Source organism: Macrobrachium nipponense, chromosome 30 (genome assembly GCF_015104395.2).
Source record: "Macrobrachium nipponense isolate FS-2020 chromosome 30, ASM1510439v2, whole genome shotgun sequence".
Taxonomy (NCBI): Eukaryota; Metazoa; Arthropoda; class Malacostraca; order Decapoda; family Palaemonidae; genus Macrobrachium; species Macrobrachium nipponense.
The window spans coordinates 67,493,801-67,512,958 of record NC_087218.1 but is presented as its reverse complement, the minus strand read 5'-3'; the positions used below and the strand labels follow the sequence as shown (position 1 = coordinate 67,512,958).

Below are 19,158 nucleotides of genomic sequence, written 5' to 3'. Positions count from 1 at the left end.
CAAAATAATGAAAATTTTTTTAAAGGAGCGACATGGACAAAAGGTAAAGTGACAAAAAAATAAGGAAAATTCAGGGTGACATACAAAAGTGACAAAAAAATAAGGAAAATTAAAGGAGTACATGACAAAAGTGACAAAAAATAAGAAAATCAAAGACGGACTTTGACAAAAAAAGTGACAAAAATAAGGAAAAAAAATCAAAGGAAGTGGAAAAAAATGACAAAGGAAGTGGGTACAAAAATAAGAAAATTAAACGAAAAGTGACAAAAAATGACAAAAGTGGACAAAAATAAAGGAAATCAAAGGAAGTGACCATGAAACAAAAAGTGACCAAAAAACAAAATAAAAAAGGGAAAATTAAAAGTTGTGGACATGACAAAGAGAAGTGACAGAAATAATTAGCAAATCAAATGAAAAGTGACCCAAAAAAAATACAAAAAATTGACAAAAATTAAAGGGAAAATTAAAGATGACATGACAAAAAGTGCAAAACAAAAAATAAATGGAAAATCAAAAGGAGTGGATACATGTAAAAACAAAAGTGACAAAAAATAAGGAAAATTGAAAAAGGAGTGACTGACAAAAGTGACAAAAATAAGGAAAATCAAAGGAGTGACATGACAAAAGTGACAAAAAATAAGGAAAATTAAAGGAGTGACATGACAAAAGTGACAAAAAATAAGGAAAATCAAAGGAGTGACATGACAAAAGTGACAAAAAATAAGGAAAATTAAAGGAGTGACATGACAAAAGTGACAAAAAATAAGGAAAATCAAAGGAGTGACATGACAGAAGTGACAAAAATAAGGAAAATTAAAGGAAATGAAATGCAAAAGTACAAAAAAAAAAAAAAATAAGGATTTCAAAAGGAAATGACAAAAAATGACAAAAGGACCCAAAAAAAATAAGGAAAATGTAAAGTGACATGACAGAAAAGTGACAAAAATAAGGGAAAAAACAAGGAAAATTAAAGACATGACAAAAGTGACAAAAAAATAAAAACCGGAAAATTCCAAAAACGGCCCCCCAAGTGCATGAAAAAAACAAAAAAAACAAAAAAAAGTGACAAAAAATAAGGAAATTAAAGGGTCAATGCGGGGGGAAAAAAAAAAATAAGGAAAGGAGTGACATGGACAAGTGGACAAAATCAGGAAAAATCAAAAGGAGGACATTCAGCAAGGACAAAAATAAGGAAAATCAAAGGAGTGATATGACAAAAGTGACAAAAAATAAGGAAAAACAAAGGAGTGACTTGACAGAAGTGACAAAAATAAGGAAAATCAAAGGAGTGACATGACAAAAGTGACAAAAAATAAGGAAAATTAAAGGAGTGATGTCACAAAAGTGACAAAAAATAAGGAAAATTAAAGGAGTGATGTCTCAAAAGTGACAAAAAATAAGGAAAATCAAAGGAATGAACATGACAAAAGGGACAAAAAATAAGGAAAATTAAAGGAGTGATGTGATAAAAGTGTCAAAAAATAAGGAAAATCAAAGGAGTGCATACAGAAAAGTACAAAAATAAAGGAAAAATTAGGTGTGATGACAAAAAGTGACAAAAAATAAGGAAAATCAAAGGAATAACATGACAGGGCAAAAAAATAAGGAAAAAATTAAAGTGTTGATTACAAAAGTGACAAAAAAATAGGGAAAATCAAAGGAAGTGGATAAAATGACAAAAGTGAAAAAAATAAGGAAAATCAAAGGAATGACATGACAAAAGTGACAAAAAATAAGGAAAATCAAAGGAATGACATGACAAAAGTGTCAAAAAATAAGGAAAATCAAAGGAGTGACATGACAAAAGTGTCAAAAAATAAGGAAAATTAAAGGAGTGACATAACAAAAGGGACAAAAAATAAGGACAAAAATAAGGCAAAACAAAGGAGTGACATGACAAAAGAGTGACAAAAAATAAGGAATCTCAAAGGAGTGACATGAAAAGTGACAAAAAATAAGGGAAATCAAAGGAGTGACATGACAAAAGTGACAAAAAATAAGGAAAATTAAAGGAGTGACATGACAAAAGTGACCAAAAATAAGGAAAATCAAAGGAGTGACATGGTTTTATACTTTGAAAACTCCTCAAAGGCCGCAGTTCAGTCCTTAATTGTTTTCCTAAACTTTTAACACTGCAGAAATTGTCTAGTTACTTAAAATACTAGTTTTTATATTCGTCAAGTTGTCCTCCATTTTTATGTCAGGTCCAGTTAATAAAATGTAGCCTATTTGTTTCCCTTTCTGTAATTGTCCCATCTCTATCGCCTCTCTGTCAGTCTTTTGAATGTCTCTCCTTTGAACCCTATTTAAAGAGTGACAAACAGAGAGAGAGAGAGAGAGAGAGAGAGAGAGAGAGAGAGAGAGAGAGAGAGAGAGATGTATGCATAAATGTGTGTGTGTATTTCGAATTGTATAAATCCTGTCACTGGCTTATTCCGATAACTGGTCGGGTTACTATTTCGAGAGCTCTGTGTAAGTGGAAATATATTTTTTACTCTCTTATGGTAAGAACCGCACGTGCTACACATCGGAAAAAAGACGTTGGTATATAACATAGTTGCACAAAACATGAACTGTGAAATATCCTGTCGCCGTAACATGGGTAAATAAAAGACAAAAAAAAAAATCACCAAAGCACTTAACACTGGACGGCAGAATCCTTCGAAGTTGTAATTGCAATCACCTGGCAGGTGCTCCCTAATAACCCGACGAAGTCATATTTACCGGTTGCCAATGCAGCCTTCGTGAGCAGTCCCAAAAATGCACATCAAAGGCCAAATCCAGCTGTGGAGTCCACTAACCTGCCACGCGTTTGTTTGACGTCCGCAAAGGTTATTTTTGTTAAATTTACACGTCGATGAAATCGAACTTCGACATATTTCCTCGTGTCTTTGGCTGGTGACACGTGAAAGTTTACATTTGGCGATGGACGTTTTCTCGCTCGGTCTCTTGGATGTCGGTGAACTCATAAAATCGCTCACGTAATGATACGGGGAGAGAGAGAGAGAGAGAGAGAGAGAGAGAGAGAGAGAGAGAGAGAGAGAGAGAGAGAGTCAAGTGCTCATGAAGCCTTGATTTGACGGTCCATTAATTAATCCAGGACGCTAGAAATCTGTGAGCAAATTTTCCCCCCATCGCCAATTTATTTTGTGATTTTTTTTTCTTTTTTCAAGTTGATGGATTTTTTTTTCAAGTTGATGGATTCTTTTTTTTTTTTTTTTTAGGAATATTTCCGGTGAAATGCACAAGCTCTTAGGTTTCCAGGAATTGACAGTACAGCTTTTTGATGTCTACGCGGTATGACTTCTGTAAATCAAAGTGTAATTTTGCCGTGTTGAAACATTGAAATGCACAGATTTTTTTTTTTTCTCGTACCAGTTGAGGTATTCCGTAGATTCGAATAACAGTGCCTCTAAGTATTCCACAGGATTTTGCTCATAACGGAGATCCCGCTAGATTTTCGGTATTGATAACTGAAGTGTTCCTTAGGTGGTGCACTCTGAATTTGTCTTCTGTAGAATTTTGCTTATAATGATTTATGCATTTACCATATTTTCTTTTGCTAAAAACCCTGTATGGGGATAGTGCCGTCAGTCCACCTCACTGGGTGCCTTGTAGGCATTACTTGAGGTTCTCTGCAGCGTGCCTTTGGCCCCTAGCTGCAACCCCTTTAATTCCTTTTACTGTACCTCTGCTCCTTTTTACACTCCACCTTCTCCTAGCAATTGTTACATAGTGCAACTGCTTTGAGGTTTTTCCTCCTGTTAAACCTTTATAACCTTTTACTCTCAATTTTTCTTTCATCGCCGAATGACCTCATAGGTTCCAGTCCATGGTCTTCGGTCTAAATTTAAAATCCATTCTATTCCTGAAGCTACAAAAAAAAAAAACTTTTTATTTCTCCCAGTTCGGGAAGTTCACAAGACGATGCTCTTTAACTCTGGATCAATAATGTGGGGATTTACAACTTATCCTTTCTTCACTGTAAAAGGAATCAGGTGCTAAACACCTGAGCGATATTACATAAGAGATGATCATCTTTTTCCTGTAATGTATTTGACCCTCGCCAGGAAAGTGACGTCAATCAAATTCTTTTATATACATACAAACCGTATTCAAGCTCAATCAAACCAAGTGTGACGTCATGACGTTATACTGTGCATGAAACGACGGCCAGTGCCCGTGTAAAGAAAGGCTTTTCGAAAAGACCGATTCCAGGAACGGATGAATATGGGTTTAAGTGAATCTTTGGGATGTGATTACTTAAATACCCACTTTCTTCTATTTGTGGCCGAAGTATACCTGGTCATTTTCTACTCTACCGACCCCAGGAGCCATTTTTTTTATTGCCCTGAATCCGTCTCGCTCTTGACCTCAATTACTGAGACAGTATGTTCCATCAAATAACTGCAATTTTATGGTATTCCGTTCTTGATGCATTTTTATGTAACTTTCTGGACGATGTGTATAAAATCGGAGTTATTGATCTTTTTTACACGTAGAGTGGCGGAGTATTTTCGAAATTGGTCTAAAGCTAACGTACGTTGTTTGTTATATATTAATTTTTCACAAGATTTTAATTTTTAGTTAGCATTAATTAATAGAGTGTATTGTATGATTCATATCAATGCTGATTGATGTTTAAAAAATAATTATGTATATATCATTGGGTATTGATTAATATATTACAAATCAATCATAATTTTGAACGTAAGAGTTTAAAAATCATTCATAACTTTGAACCCCATCTCAGGCTTTGAAGATATATGACCCGAACATTGGTCCAGTATGTGAAAATCATACATAAGTTCGAAAACTGATTGTTTTAAAAAGTATTGCTTTGACCTTTGGTTTCAGCCTTTTTAAAGATAAATTCGTAACTTCAAGAGTGGCAAGGCTGTTTACTGTTTAAACTTGTTAGCAAAGTGTTAAATCTCTCTCTCTCTCTCTCTCTCTCTCTCTCTCTCTCTCTCTCTCTCTCTCTCTCTTCTTGATTACTCTTAAGCTCTCCTCCGTGTTTAACAGTAATGAAACTCTGCAGTAATAATCTTACTAATATCCTGCAGCTCATTTTTACAGGATCGTCGATGGAATGAAGCCGTTGTTAAACTGTCCAATCTACGCTCAACCTTTAGTAATAGATTCCTTCGACAGGATATTGATTTTATATTAATTTTATGTCCCGTAAACATTGTGTTATGTGGGATACTCTATGATATGTTTATGTAAATGATATAAGACTACTGATCAATATCTATTTTAAGTAAGTGGTGGCTGAACAGTTCCTCTGTTCTTTTCATAGTAGGTACTTTCTACCTCTGTAATATTAAAATAGTCCTTACTTATGTTTCATTTTGCTCTTGATGTTCTGTCAAAACGCTTTCACTCATTCTTAGAAGCCACACTTCACACGCTATTTGTTAGTTTTGGTTAGTTCTAAGAGGGTTTTTTAGTTTTTAGTTTTTTTTGTGAAATGGCAAGGTAGGAAAAAATACTTATTGCATATCCGTGGTAGGTTTCTTTGGATAAGAATAATTCAAGGTCTTAGCAGATTGTAACCGGATTAGAAATTGATTTCTTTGTTTTTGGTAGATTTCAATAGATTCTAATATTTGGTAATTTATCGTAATTTTTTGTGCGTAATAATACATCTTGTTCAAAGTCGTGGTCACTTGTAACTGGCTGAAATTATTGTTCATAAGAAACTACTTCTTTGTCTTCAGCCCTTACCCATCTCTGTATGGGGTCGCTGTTCCGTGTAAGCTTTCTCTATCTTCTTTTATCCTGCGCATTCTGTTCTCTTAACCCCTTTTCCCGCGTGTCATTTGTTACGTTATCTTTCCATCTGAATCTTGGAAACCTCCTCCTCCTCCTCCCTCTCCATGACCCTTCTACACACACGATCCCCCTCTCTCCGCATGTCGTGACCCAACCACTGCAGTCTTCTTTGTCTTCTTTGCTGAATCTTTGACACTTCTACCACTTTGACTTCCCCTCTGATATAGTCGTTTCTGATCCTATCCCTTCTGGCGATTCCACACATCCTCCATCTCTACATCCTCATCTCTGCCACTTCTAACTTCCTGTCTTGAGCCTTCTCGATTGACCGCGTCTTAGCCCCATATACCATCGCTGGTCTAACAACACTTTTATGATGAATTCCTTTTACTTTTGCACTAATCCTCTTGAAACTGCTGACAAGAAATTCTCTTATTACTTATTGTTTTTCCTGTGGATAAAAATTGGGCAGCGTGTCTAAAGTGCATTCTGTTGACATTAAGGTGACTTATATTAAGTTACTATTAGGTAACCGTTACCGGGTTGTCTCATAAATGATAATATCCCACACAAGGTGTTGAGTATATTGGAAATTTTGTGCAAGTCTATCTCCTGATGTATAATTTTGTAAAGAATTTTGTATCGTAGAACTTAAAAAAAAAAAATGCATATACGTATATTTTCATCATATTTTGAAGTTTCCTATAGTTTCTGCTCTCTCCGATCAGAGAGAGAGAGAGAGAGAGAGAGAGAGAGAGAGAGAGAGAGAGAGAGAGAGAGAAGGGTCCAGATTCGAAAGATTAAGTTAAAAAAAATGAAAATAAAAAGAACCTGATGTGCAGAACTCAGAAATATAATCCGTACCCAACGCCCACGACGGGCAGTCCACTATACCAAGAACGTCAGGAAAATAATCCCGTTTTTCGAGAGAGTTCACTACATAAACGGAACGAACCCTACCAGGTATTATTGAATTGGTGATCTTCACGATTTGGGACTCCGTAGGCGGTTAGTGCCGTCAGTGTACCTGATACGGTGAACTGTAGGCATTACTTCAGGTTATTTGCAGCGTGCCTTCGGCCCCTAGCTGCAACCCCTTACGTTCTTTTTACTGTACCTCCTTTTATAGATAAGGGCGCATGACCATCATGTCAGTGAGTTACTTGAACGTCGAGAGGTTTTACATATTATTATTATTATTATTATTATTATTATTATTATTATTATTATTATTATTATTATTATTATTATTATTATTATTTTGGAAGAAGACCCTCTTTCAAACAAGTCTTATTGAAAAACATTGCTGCATCAGCTGCATTCAACTTGTAAATAGTCTTCTCTATTTTTCCAATAATAGCTTTCTGTCTGCTTCTACAACTGGCAGGTATTGCGCCGATATTACTCATCAGGAGGAGTCAATTTCAGGGATAATGGTTACAAATTTATTTATTTGTCACAGTAAATAAAAAAATAGATCAAAATATAAGTTGATATAATAGCCATAGTTTCTTTCAATAAGACCTATTATTATTATTGTTATTATTATTATTATTATCCATGAGAGAGAGAGAGAGAGAGAGAGAGAGAGAGAGAGAGAGAGAGAGAGAGAGAGAGAGAGAAAAGAATCCTTCTCAGGTAGATGAGGATTAAAGCGCCTTTACTTAACTATATTTTATTGTTTACATTTTTTTTCATCATATATCTTGTCTCGGTTACACACCTTCGGTAACAGATTTTTTTTTATCCGTTTGACTTAGAAATCCTCTTTGAATGCTCGCCTTCTTTTCTAGACGCTGCTGGGTCGTGACATCGTCTTCTCCAAGGACGATTCTTAGATGTTATTTATAAAACTATTATGAACGATTTACAAACAGTGTTTGCTCTAATTTATAGGAGTGTTCTTTTACCTCTTTATGGCTGTGCATTCATCCTCACATGCTAGGAGAAAGAGAGGCTGTAAAGTTACTTACTTTTTCTTTTGCGTTTGTGTTAATTTAAGTACTCAGAGTGTGTAAGGGCGTGAGAGAGAGAGAGAGAGAGAGAGAGAGAGAGAGAGAGAGAGAGAGAGAGAGAGAGAGAGAGAGAGAGAATTATTATTGTACTTTCAAAGGATGAATGCCAGACACTTTGTATGAAATACAGCTACTGATGTCCACTTGCAGTCATGTGCCGTGGCTTTCAGAGGCCTCATTCCAGAAGTAATTTGAGGAATGTTGCGGCGAACGCCTGTGACTTGTGGAAGCTGTTTCAGTATTCGGAGTCTGTAAATGTGCGGTTGAGAGAAGGAGGTTCATTCCAGGTTTCAGTCTGTAAATTTTATGTGCATTGCGCTCCATGGCTTGCTTGTTCTCTACTTGTGCTTAATGTCTTTAGCCAAAACACTAATGAAGTTTTTTATTCTTTTTATTTTAGGAATATTTGTTATAGGTTGACATTGCATTGCCCTCCATGGTTGCTCGGGGTAGCGAAAACACCAATGAAGTTTTTTTTGGATTATCGAAAAATTTGTTATAGGTTGACATTGCATTGCACTTCATGGCTTGCTTGGGCTCTCTACTTATGCTTAAAGTCTTTAGCCAAAACACCAATGAACCAATGAAGTTTTTTCTATTATAAGAAAATTTTTTTATAGGCTGAAATGTTCAACTGAGATTAAATACATACATAACCTTCCCTTCTTCAAGAGGTTCCCACAAAAGGATAGTGCTGTCAGTGCACCTCCTACGGTGCACTGTAGGTATTATTTAAGGTTATTTGCAGCGTCCCCTTCCTGCAACCCGTTTAATTCCTCCGTTCGCATTCTCTTTCTCCCCATTCTACTTTCCACCTTCTCTTAACTTAGTCCGGCCACTCACCTCAGATGGGATTTGTCATGCCCGATCGAAGTGGGCGGGGTTTAAAAGTTTGAATGTGGGTAGGGTGTTTTTTTAGTCAAGTCTGATCTGATCAAGCCCGGAAGTCAAGCGGGATCGACAAACCTGATAATTGAGGTTTGAATGAGCAAATCACGGTCCGACACGACAGTCGAATAGGGGTTTTTCAGATTAAGTCGTTCAGAACTGATAGTTTGCCTGTGAGTGGTGTCTTCGACGAGGCTTGATGAACTAGAGGTTCATTTACCGAGAAACGGCACTGAAGAGGATCTATAGTTTAAAATGTCAGACTTTTGGGTAGATAATGAGTTTTGGACGGGACTCTTAGAGATTTGTAGGTCGCTGCAATGTCTATGGAATATAAGAAATAAAGAATATTCAGACAGACATAAGAGGAAGGAGTTCATCAGCCGCTAAATGAGAAACCAAAAGAAAAGTGCTAACAAAATTAAATTGCATTAAAGTTCCATATATATATATAATGTATATATATATATATATATATATATATATATATATATATATATATATATATATATATATATATATATATATATATATATATATATATATATATATATATGGGGGATACAATCCACAATGAAGTAAAATCCTCTTGTAGTTTAAAATATATATTTCTTGTACAGGATTAAAGCTTTCGACCATCAACTGTGGCCTTGTTCACAGTTGATGGTCGAAAGATTTAATCCTGTACAAGAAATATATATTTTTAACTACAAGAGGATTTTACTTCATTGTGGATTGTATCCCCATTTATTTAGAGGTACGACATAGTACCTGGCTTCTGCATATATATATATATATATATATATATATAATATATATATATATATATATATATATATATATATAGATTACGTGTAATAGAGTATTATACAATACCTCAAGTAATCTCTTAAAACAAAACAAATTGGTGCCATGCTCAGAATTTTAGTCAGTTTACATTTCATCATAAAAGAAAAAATAAGAAAATAAACAGAGTATTTTTTTTTACCGAAATGTGGGTGTAAAATCATAATTGGAGGTAATGATACCTCACACCCTTATCCTGACCCCATCATTCTCTTTAGGCAGTGCTGATTACTAAATACTGTAGCGTAATGACTGGTTAGATAATAACGATTTATTACCTGTTTACTTTTATCATTTTATACTCTAATTTTAATAACTCTTTATTACCGGTGTACTTTTAGAATTTTATACTCTAATTTTAAAACGATTATTACCTCTTTACTTTTGTAATTTCAATAACTCTAATTTTGATAACACTTTATTACCTTTTTACTTTTATGATTTTACACTCCAATTTTATACTATATAAACTGGTATATTTGCGGGAGAGTCACAGTTATTTTGAGATTTTAAAAGCGCGTAAATTTGTATCTAAGATACAAATATGTACATGCTTTTTATTTATTTTCATGTTGTCTTTGCAATGTGTTGTCCAAATAGCTTAACATGTCTCTGGTAGGACTCTTCCAAGAGTTTGGGAGTTATGTCCACACACTATTTTACTATTTTATATCTTGGTTAGAACAGCCAGTCGCTGTGGAGCGTAATGTGGTACTTAGCCTTTCATAGAGCGCTGTGGATTTCCTCATTTGCGTGTGTCCTTTTGCACGACCGTTATAAACATCTTTCTCGGAAATTGCATGTTGATTTGTCCATCCTTAAGTAATTAGCATACCAATCCCTGGGAGCTACCTGTATTTCCTCTATAAGCAATAAATATGTCTCTCTCTTCAACGACCAATCATTAACCCAATATTCTTTTTCGTGGCATTTTTTCCATTGTTACATAGGCTTTCCCATTGCCATGCCAAAAATTTGTTGATAAAATTCACCATTGAATATAAACTTACAATCACAAATGCACAAACTCGTGAGTGAAATAATGTGACTTATAGGTAGAGGTAATTCATGCTGAGTAAGTTCATTACTAAGATATTCTAAAATAGAGTCTATAGGGACTTTAGTAAAAAGAGAACATACATCAAAACTAACGAATCTATCAGTAGGGCAAAGAGCAATGGGAAGTCCTTTATCACCATTACTCTCAAACCTGTATATGGAATTCTTTGAAAAACGCTACTTACCTAATATCATTCATATTCCTGTAAAGTGGTACCGTTACGTTGATGATTGTTTAGCTGTTCTTCCTGTCGGTATTGATGTAAATGATTTACTCTCTAAATTAGATAACCAGGTACCATCGATTAAGTTTACTCTAGAATTAGAAAAAGACAATTGCCTCCCTTTCTTAGACGTTTTGATACATAGAGAACCATTTCAATGTAAATTCAGTATTTATAGGAAACCGACTAACAACTTAACTTATGTTCATTTCTTCTCAGGCCACCATCTTAATATAAAAATATCAATTTTTTCCTCTATGTTTTTACGAGCATTGCGAATTGTCAGTCCACAATATTTGGATCAAGAAATTGAATACATAAGAAAAATAGGGAAAGATTTATTTTATGCTATCCTTCACATTTATTAGACATTTGTTATAATAAAGCCCACAAAAAGTTTTATACTGTAAATAACACACAGAAAGAAAATTCTAAGAACATTCTCAGTTTGCCTTATTTTAACGGATTTGAAACCATTAAACCATTGTTGAAAGCTTTTAATGTCAACCTTGTTTTTTCCTATAATAACACACTAAAAAGAATGTTAATAAAAAATGGCCCCAGAGAAAGCAACAACATAATATATAAAATTCCATGTATGGATTGTCCCTCATTTTATCTCGGACAGTCCAGCAAAGGCTTAGAAGTAAGGCTAAGCCAGCATAAATATTCTGTAAAAACTGGGCAAAAATCTAATGCATTATTCATTCATTTAAGTGAAAACAACCACCGAATAAATTGGATTGATAGTTCAGTAATTGCAAGGTCAAGAGATGTCTTATCACGAAATCTTTTAGAATCTGCTTTAATACAACTTACTTTTCATTGTAATTTCAATGTTAGTCGTGGCCTTTTTCATTTAGACCCTTGTATCTGTAACATGTTTAAGAAGGACCTCTGAAAGATAATTACTACTTCATAAAAATCAGTTGCCTTAGAGTTATTAATTTTTGTATGTATGTCTTTCATGTATTGTGAATATGGTTTTGTTTACCAAGTTCTGAATACTGTCACCTAATCCTTAATTGTCTGGAAATTGTATCTGAGATGATTGTCTTAAACCTTTAATTGCACCCATTGTTTATGCTTGTTTGGGAAGGTTTCTTATCTTCCAGGTGTGTCGGATTCTAGGTACTAATCTCTTTATAATCCCTATCTGTCAGTTATACGAATCTTCTTGTATTGTCTTTTCTCGTATTTATGTCAGTATCTGCTCAGTAAAGGACTTTTAAAGTCGAAAGATCTTGCAGACCTCCTTCGTTTATTTTTCCTTTGTGGCATTTGATCTTTATTTATGGATTTATTTTCACGTTCCCTTAACTTTCGTGATTTCAGTTTATACATATAATGTATATATATATTTATATGTATATATAAATGGGTATTATAGGTAATATATATATTATATATTAAGGGATATATATAAGATATATAGAATAAGAGATATAGAGAGATAGAGATATTTTTCATATTAATAGATATATATATATATAATAGAGAAAGGATATAGTATATATTATTACATATACATATATGGAATTAGAAAAGATAGATATATATTATGTATTATATAAAAGAGATATATAAGTATAGAGAGACTAGATATATAGAGATATAAGTAGATAAAGTATATATTAGATATATACCAGATATATATGAGAGATAGAGAGAGATAGACTATAAGAGCTATTATAATATATATAGATAGATATATCTTAGATTATATTAGAGTTGCGAGAAGAGAGCTAGCTATTAGATTGAGTAGAGATAGAGATGTCTATATCGAGATATATAAGCGATATATAATCTATCATATATATATATATAATATAGATTAATAATATATACATATATATCTATCATATTAATAGATATATAGATAATATACATACACATATATGTAGGTACATATAATGACAGTGAAATTGCACACACTCATATATATACACATCCACATATATGTGTATGTATATATGATGTATATAAGGTATATACATATATAGACACACGTTTATTGATTTTTGTGTACTACGTGTTCTGAGATCCCATCATCTTGTGACCTCGAACTTTCCAGGAAATTTTCTAAATAGCGTAAAGGAGGAATTTCTCACCAAGAGATACAGTGAGAAGTCAGGATGTTTATCCCCGTATCCCCGTCGAAATGGCTTCAGTTTCTCTCTCTCTCTCTCTCTCTCTCTCTCTCTCTCTCTCTCTCTCTCTCTCTCTTCTTTGTGAGGATTTGTCTATTTTGATCATATTCGTGCGATTAGCAGGATAATTCTGTTTATATATTTATTTATTCATTTTTTGAGTAATTTTTTTTTTCAAGTAAATTTATTGGGTGTCGTCCCATCACGATTCCACGTCCCCCGAATTTTTGATCGTAAACTATTGTGACTTGTGTCTGAATGGGATTTGAATCCTTGAATCCTAAACATGAGAATGGTGTTTAAAGAACAGGCGGACTTTTCGGGAGTGTTTCAAGGTGATGATGGTTGAGTGATTGTTTGCCTATGCTTAAATGTTTAGTATTTCGGGGGTGGTTTGTCTCATTCGAAGAACTCCCAGTGAAACTTGTAAAGGAAATTGTGAGTGCTTATGTAAATGTTTTGTGTGTGTGTGTGTGTGTTTATGTGCGTTTTTATATTTTGGAGGGGGGAGGTTGGGAGGTGAAGCTCACATGTGTGTGTGTATGTATGTTTGTGAGTAAGAGGGAATATGCGCATAATAGCAGTAAGTGTAAGCAGTATGTCCAATTTATCAGTTCTTCTTTTTCATCGGTTTTACATTAGTCTTTTTTTTTTAATTCTGAATTTTGTGACTGTGTTTTGTATAATCATTGAGAATACTCGATTAAATTCCTGTTCATCAAAGTTTCCTCTTTCTTTTATGCCTATAAACTTACAAAACATTTCAGGAGGCGTAGTATTTATCGCCTTCTTTGGGATCAAGCGAACAGTTTTTATCACCTTTGCGCTTCTTTTCCTCCTCCATAACAAAGTCAGGCAAAGGGGTTAAATGTCCCGTGCCATCGACGTCCATAAAAAAATCACGGCTGTATCTCTCCTGAACGATTTAGGTCTTTAGAATCTTCTACATTTCAGCGCTATAGTCAGTCCTCTCTCTTGTCGGATCTCACAACTTAAGTCCTCAAGTGCTCAAGTTTATTTGTTTATTTGCACATTGAGAAGTTACTGGCGGCTTTGTGTATCTTAGTCATTTCTCATTAGCTTCACCCCGGTGTTGTTTGGCTTCGTCATAAGACTGTTTTGACTGTATGTGATTTTGTTTGAGTTGTCGCGGGACCAAAATAACACTCTTGCCTTTGAGGCACACAGTGCTTTCTCTTCTTCGTTATTTGACCAATTATTTTGATCAAATAAATGCTAATGCATTTGAAGAACTTTTGTAAAAAGAAAGATTCGTGTGCGAGTTGGATCTGGTTTCTTGACGCAGCACTCGATTCAAAACCTACTAGGACCAGGTGTGTAGTATATCCTGTCAGATTTGTTTGGTCTCGCTCCGTTCTAATTTGGTTTGTGTTTCGGGTACAGATCGTTGCCTTCGATTGGTTCTGGACCAGAGTCTCCCTCCTACCCCCTCCTCCCCCCCTTGTCAGCTTTCAACTGAGCCGTCTGTAAACGACATTATTCTTCTTTCTTGCCATATTGTAGTACATACCAGGTCTTCAGTGGCCCTAGTTTCATCTACTTCATTCTTTGGTATTTGTCCATTTTCTCTGCAGTTAGTACTTGAATGGTTACGCTGTTATGAGATTTATGTAAAAAAAATACACCCATTCATTTTTGTTTAAGAATCACAGGCGAATATTTGCTGTTCTATATGTGCCACATAATCCCTGCAAGGGAATAGCCTTTGATTTGGTTTTAGAGGCCATTTTCTCCTTTTATTTTTCCCGTTTCAAACTCTTGTCTGACGACAGGACTTTAGCAGGAAATCTGTGTTGGAACTTGATTTAAAAAAAAAACTAAACTAAACATTCTCCCTCCTGTTTGATAAAGAACAACACGCGAATAACTGCTGCTATTATTTCGGATCATTCCTATTAAGTAACGCGGTTTTTGCACTGGTTCCGATGCTGGGCACTCTGCCTTTCAGGGCAATGTTTAATAACTCCTGTATGACCGCGAACAACTGGTGTTTCTGGGAAACGTCCTGGCGACGTCATACAAAGCATATTAATCTTAGTCTCAAAATCAATACCATAGCGCCTGAAAAGAGCGATTTATTCCTAACATTTCGTAGCTACAAGCCACAACACCCACAGTTTTTAGGGCCTGAAGCGGATTTTCCATTGTAGATAATCCTGACCTGCTGTTCTACTCATCCAAGATAATCACGCTGATCATCTTGGAATATTAAGTCTTATCACTCTCGAAATAAAATTGTTGGAGGACAGAATAAATGAAGTTAACCCATAACTGTTTTTACCCTGATTACTCGAACAAATGTTTATATATATATATATATATATATATATATATATATATATATATATATATATATATATAAATATATATATTCTTATTTGTGTATTACCCTGCTCTATACTTTTTTCTTTGTTTCCACGTATGTCACACCATACTTCGGAAGCATGCTGATCGAATCAACGATCATTTTGGCTTGTTCCATATGATGTTATGTTTGCTCATAAAAAACGGCAACATTAATAATGAAACAAAGTATGTATCGATAAATTTCGTAGCACTGATAGCTAGTCTATAGGCAATCGACTCCACGTTTAGGTAAGCCGTCGTCCTGCTCAGGGAGGTCACCATAGGCCTATATCAATGCGGAAATCGAGCTTCGGGACGGTATACGTAGTCGTCCCTGGGGGTCGTCTTAACCCTCTTCTATGCTTCATTACCTTCACTTTTTTAACATTATTATCTAAAATTGTTTCTGAAGTAACACATCTTAGACTGATAATAGCGTGGAGAAAATGAATACTTTCTGAATCCGCAACTGAATAGTGTTCTTAAGGTAAATCTGGTATTTGTGAACTAATCGATAATTGGCAACATTGACCTATACAAAATTCGTGGCGGCTAAAAGCAGAACTTGATAGTATTCACTATTAAGTCTTAGTTTTAACGATGAGATTAACTATTGAAGTCGGCACGAATTTTGTTTAGGCCAATGACGCCAATTATCGATTGTTTCACAAGTACCAGATTAGCTTTAAGAACACTACCGATGCAGCAGCAACATATTTAGTATTGGCAGTGCAATTGTGGCAATAGCTTATGACCCGTTTCCTCGAGAGCTTTGCATTTTGCATAGGAAAATGACCACCGCGGGGGCTGGTATTGGTTTCAGAGTAACTAGACCGATACGCGCAGATTATTTCCCAGTATTGAAGTTTGGATTCTCATTACCCAGGGACTTCGGATTGCTAATGAGGGATTGGAAGGCCGGGTTCGAACCTTGGTTTCATAGATGTCGTTGATGAATTTCGAATAACTGAATAAACATAAATCATCATCATTTCTTATTGCAACATTGTTCTACCCACTGGAGTGCTGTGTCGTTTGCTGTTCTTAGATCCATGTCCGAACAAGTATAGGCCCTAGTGGGTAGCTACACAAGATGTGATTCATATTTTGGATTGGTTCCCCACAGGGGCATTCGGCACCATTGTGTGTAACCACTGTCCTACTGTAAAAATTAGAATGGCTTATTTAATCATTGTTTGAAAAATATTACACCTACCAACTTTTGTTCTTGAGATTAATTGCAGTGTACTAATGTGAATGATAGAATATCATTAAAATAATGCTTTCACTGATTTAGCATGTACATAGTGTTTGATAGGGGTCGAATGGAATGGCATGGAGTTCTGGATTACTTAAGAAAACTTTGTAATCATTATTTTCCATGGCTTTTAATTTGCACCATTAAGAATGTTTGCTAATAATAATAATAATAATAATAATAATAATAATAATAATAATAATAATAATAATAATAATAATAATTATCAAAGCTTGTATGCCGTCGTTTCATAGAATAATATAACATAGATATTACTATAGTAAATATAACATAGATATTACTATAGTAAATTCACATCAACCGTGCTTTTGATGTCTAGGCTTACCCCTTACGACGTTCCTGATTGGCTGTTGATAAGCCAGTCGCAGGGCTGGAAACTCTCAGTTTCTCGAGAGAGGTCACATGGGCAGGATGTATGTTCCACCTCTCCTGAGGGATACGTTTGAAAGACGTATCCCTCAGGAGAGTTGGAACATACATCCTGCCTATGTGAACTCTCTCGAGAGACAGAGAGTTTCCAGCCCTGCGACTGTCTTATCAACAGCCAATCAGGAGCGTCGTAAGGGACGGGCCTAGACATCAAATGGAAGGTTGATGTGAATCTACTATAGTACTTATACAAGTACTATTCATTTGTGATAGAATTTTATCAATATCACCAGTATAAGTACCATTAACTGAGTGTCGGAGAATATATGAATATATCTTCATTGGAAAGCTGTAAATAAGTTAGTCATTCTGTAAAGTCTGCAAACATGAAGAGCACTTAAATATTAAACAATCTACTAATACTTCTTAATTTTATGCATGTAATATGTTAATGCCTGTATAAATGTAGAGATGACAAGTTCCTATTTAAGAAACATAGTTGAAGGTTATTCATTGATAAGGTTATTCATTAGTAAATTGAAAAGGTCAAGGGGGCTCACCTTCAGGTATGTCGCTGTAGTAGTCCGGGTAGGCGGTAGATGTCGCCAGCAGCTCCGAAGAGGCGAAACTTGTCGCCAGAGAGGCTGTGGACATACCCAATGCTGTCATATCCATGTTGTTGGTTCACTTTTTTACGTCCTTTTCTGTCACTCATAAAATTTGGCTGTGTTTTATTACGGTTTGGGATTTACCTGGGTGATATGATTCTGCCACAATGTTTCAAGTCCTCATCACTACTTCCGTATCATGATTTCAATTGTCAGATTCAAATGGTTCAAGTTTCTTACAGCGCGTTTCAGATTTTTCGCTCCTTATGTTTTACATGGTATCTCTGAAAGGCATTATTGATAATATATTGTAAGTATTCACCACTTTACTTTCTGCGTTGGATAATATGCTAGCTATCTGAAATAAGTAAATAATTTATTTCACACCCTTAGTAAAGCTTAATTTTCTATAAGCTCAATTTTTCACGTTGCCCTTTTTCAAATCTTACTTTGAATGTGATTGTTTTGAATTCGCCCGCCACACCGGAAATAGATATATTTCTCTATTGAAGAGGAAAAATAAAGCCACTTAATTTGATTTTCAAAAGAACGTAAACGTGAAAGTCACTTTCCGTGTTAAACAGAGTGATGTATTTCTTGCTGTCACGAGCTAGGCCTAACTTTCGATTTTTGATCCAAGGTTACCTGACGATGTGTTTTCTGTTCCTCTGCTTTTGCGGGAAACTATCACGTGACGCTTCTGAACACAGTTGCCGTTAATCACTAACAAAGATTATTTGAATTGTTTCTCGTTTTTTTTCTAAAGTCTCTAAAAATTACTTATATAACTGAATATTTGCCAATCCATTCAAAACAATAATTAAACGCTTTTACGATAATCAAAACTGTTGTTTTAATATTTTTTTAGGTGAGATTAGCAAACCACTTCAAAATTAGCTCTAAAAGTATACTTACAAATTTGACATATATGTGTCCATCCTTGACTAAGAGTTAATGAGATTTATTTTCATCAGATGTCACGAGCGTTTGTTTACACAATTCCAATTGTCACGAGCGTTTGTTTACACAATTCCAATTCGATTCCCCTTCGAGCTTTGGCGAGTATCTTACTCAGTCTGCTTTTACTGGGACAATCGTACTAATGTGTTGGATTTTCTGTTCCTGCAAAAGAGAAGATAAAAGATTATTAACCTTTTTGTGTTTTAAGACATGGAAGTGATGCATTCTTAATTGTGATGATTGCGAGAGTAAGATTTATACTAATATGTCCAGTGAATTTTCAAACATTAGATTTTGAAACCAGATGTTGTCGTGGATTTGAAGTTACTTGATCAGAGAGAGAGAAGAGAGAGAGAGAGAGAAGAGAGAGAGAGAGAGAGAGAGAGATTTTATAAGGAACGTGTCCATGAAATTATATACATAGCTCTTCGTACGAGGAAAACTGCGTGAAACTCTGCGCGTGTAGAAATGTGTGCATACATCCAAATAAAAAAAAATAAAAAAAACATATTTCAGATGTATCTTTTATACGTTATACCAAATGCCTCTACTGTCACCACATCAACTTTAACAAACAGCCTCTCAGTAGCGTGGTCGGTATGGCGTTGGCGTGCC

General features: G+C 34.9%; 1 protein-coding gene across 1 annotated transcript in view; it reads right to left on the bottom strand.

Moving 5' to 3' along the window:
- The window catches only part of LOC135202577 (cholecystokinin receptor type A-like), a 534,495-nt gene that overhangs the window by 214,758 nt on the left and 300,579 nt on the right, over positions 1-19,158 (bottom strand). Inside the window, 1 exon segment of the mRNA XM_064232080.1 lies at positions 17,536-18,705. Within this exon segment, the coding sequence (XP_064088150.1) occupies positions 17,536-17,650 (115 nt within the window). The 5' untranslated portion in view covers positions 17,651-18,705.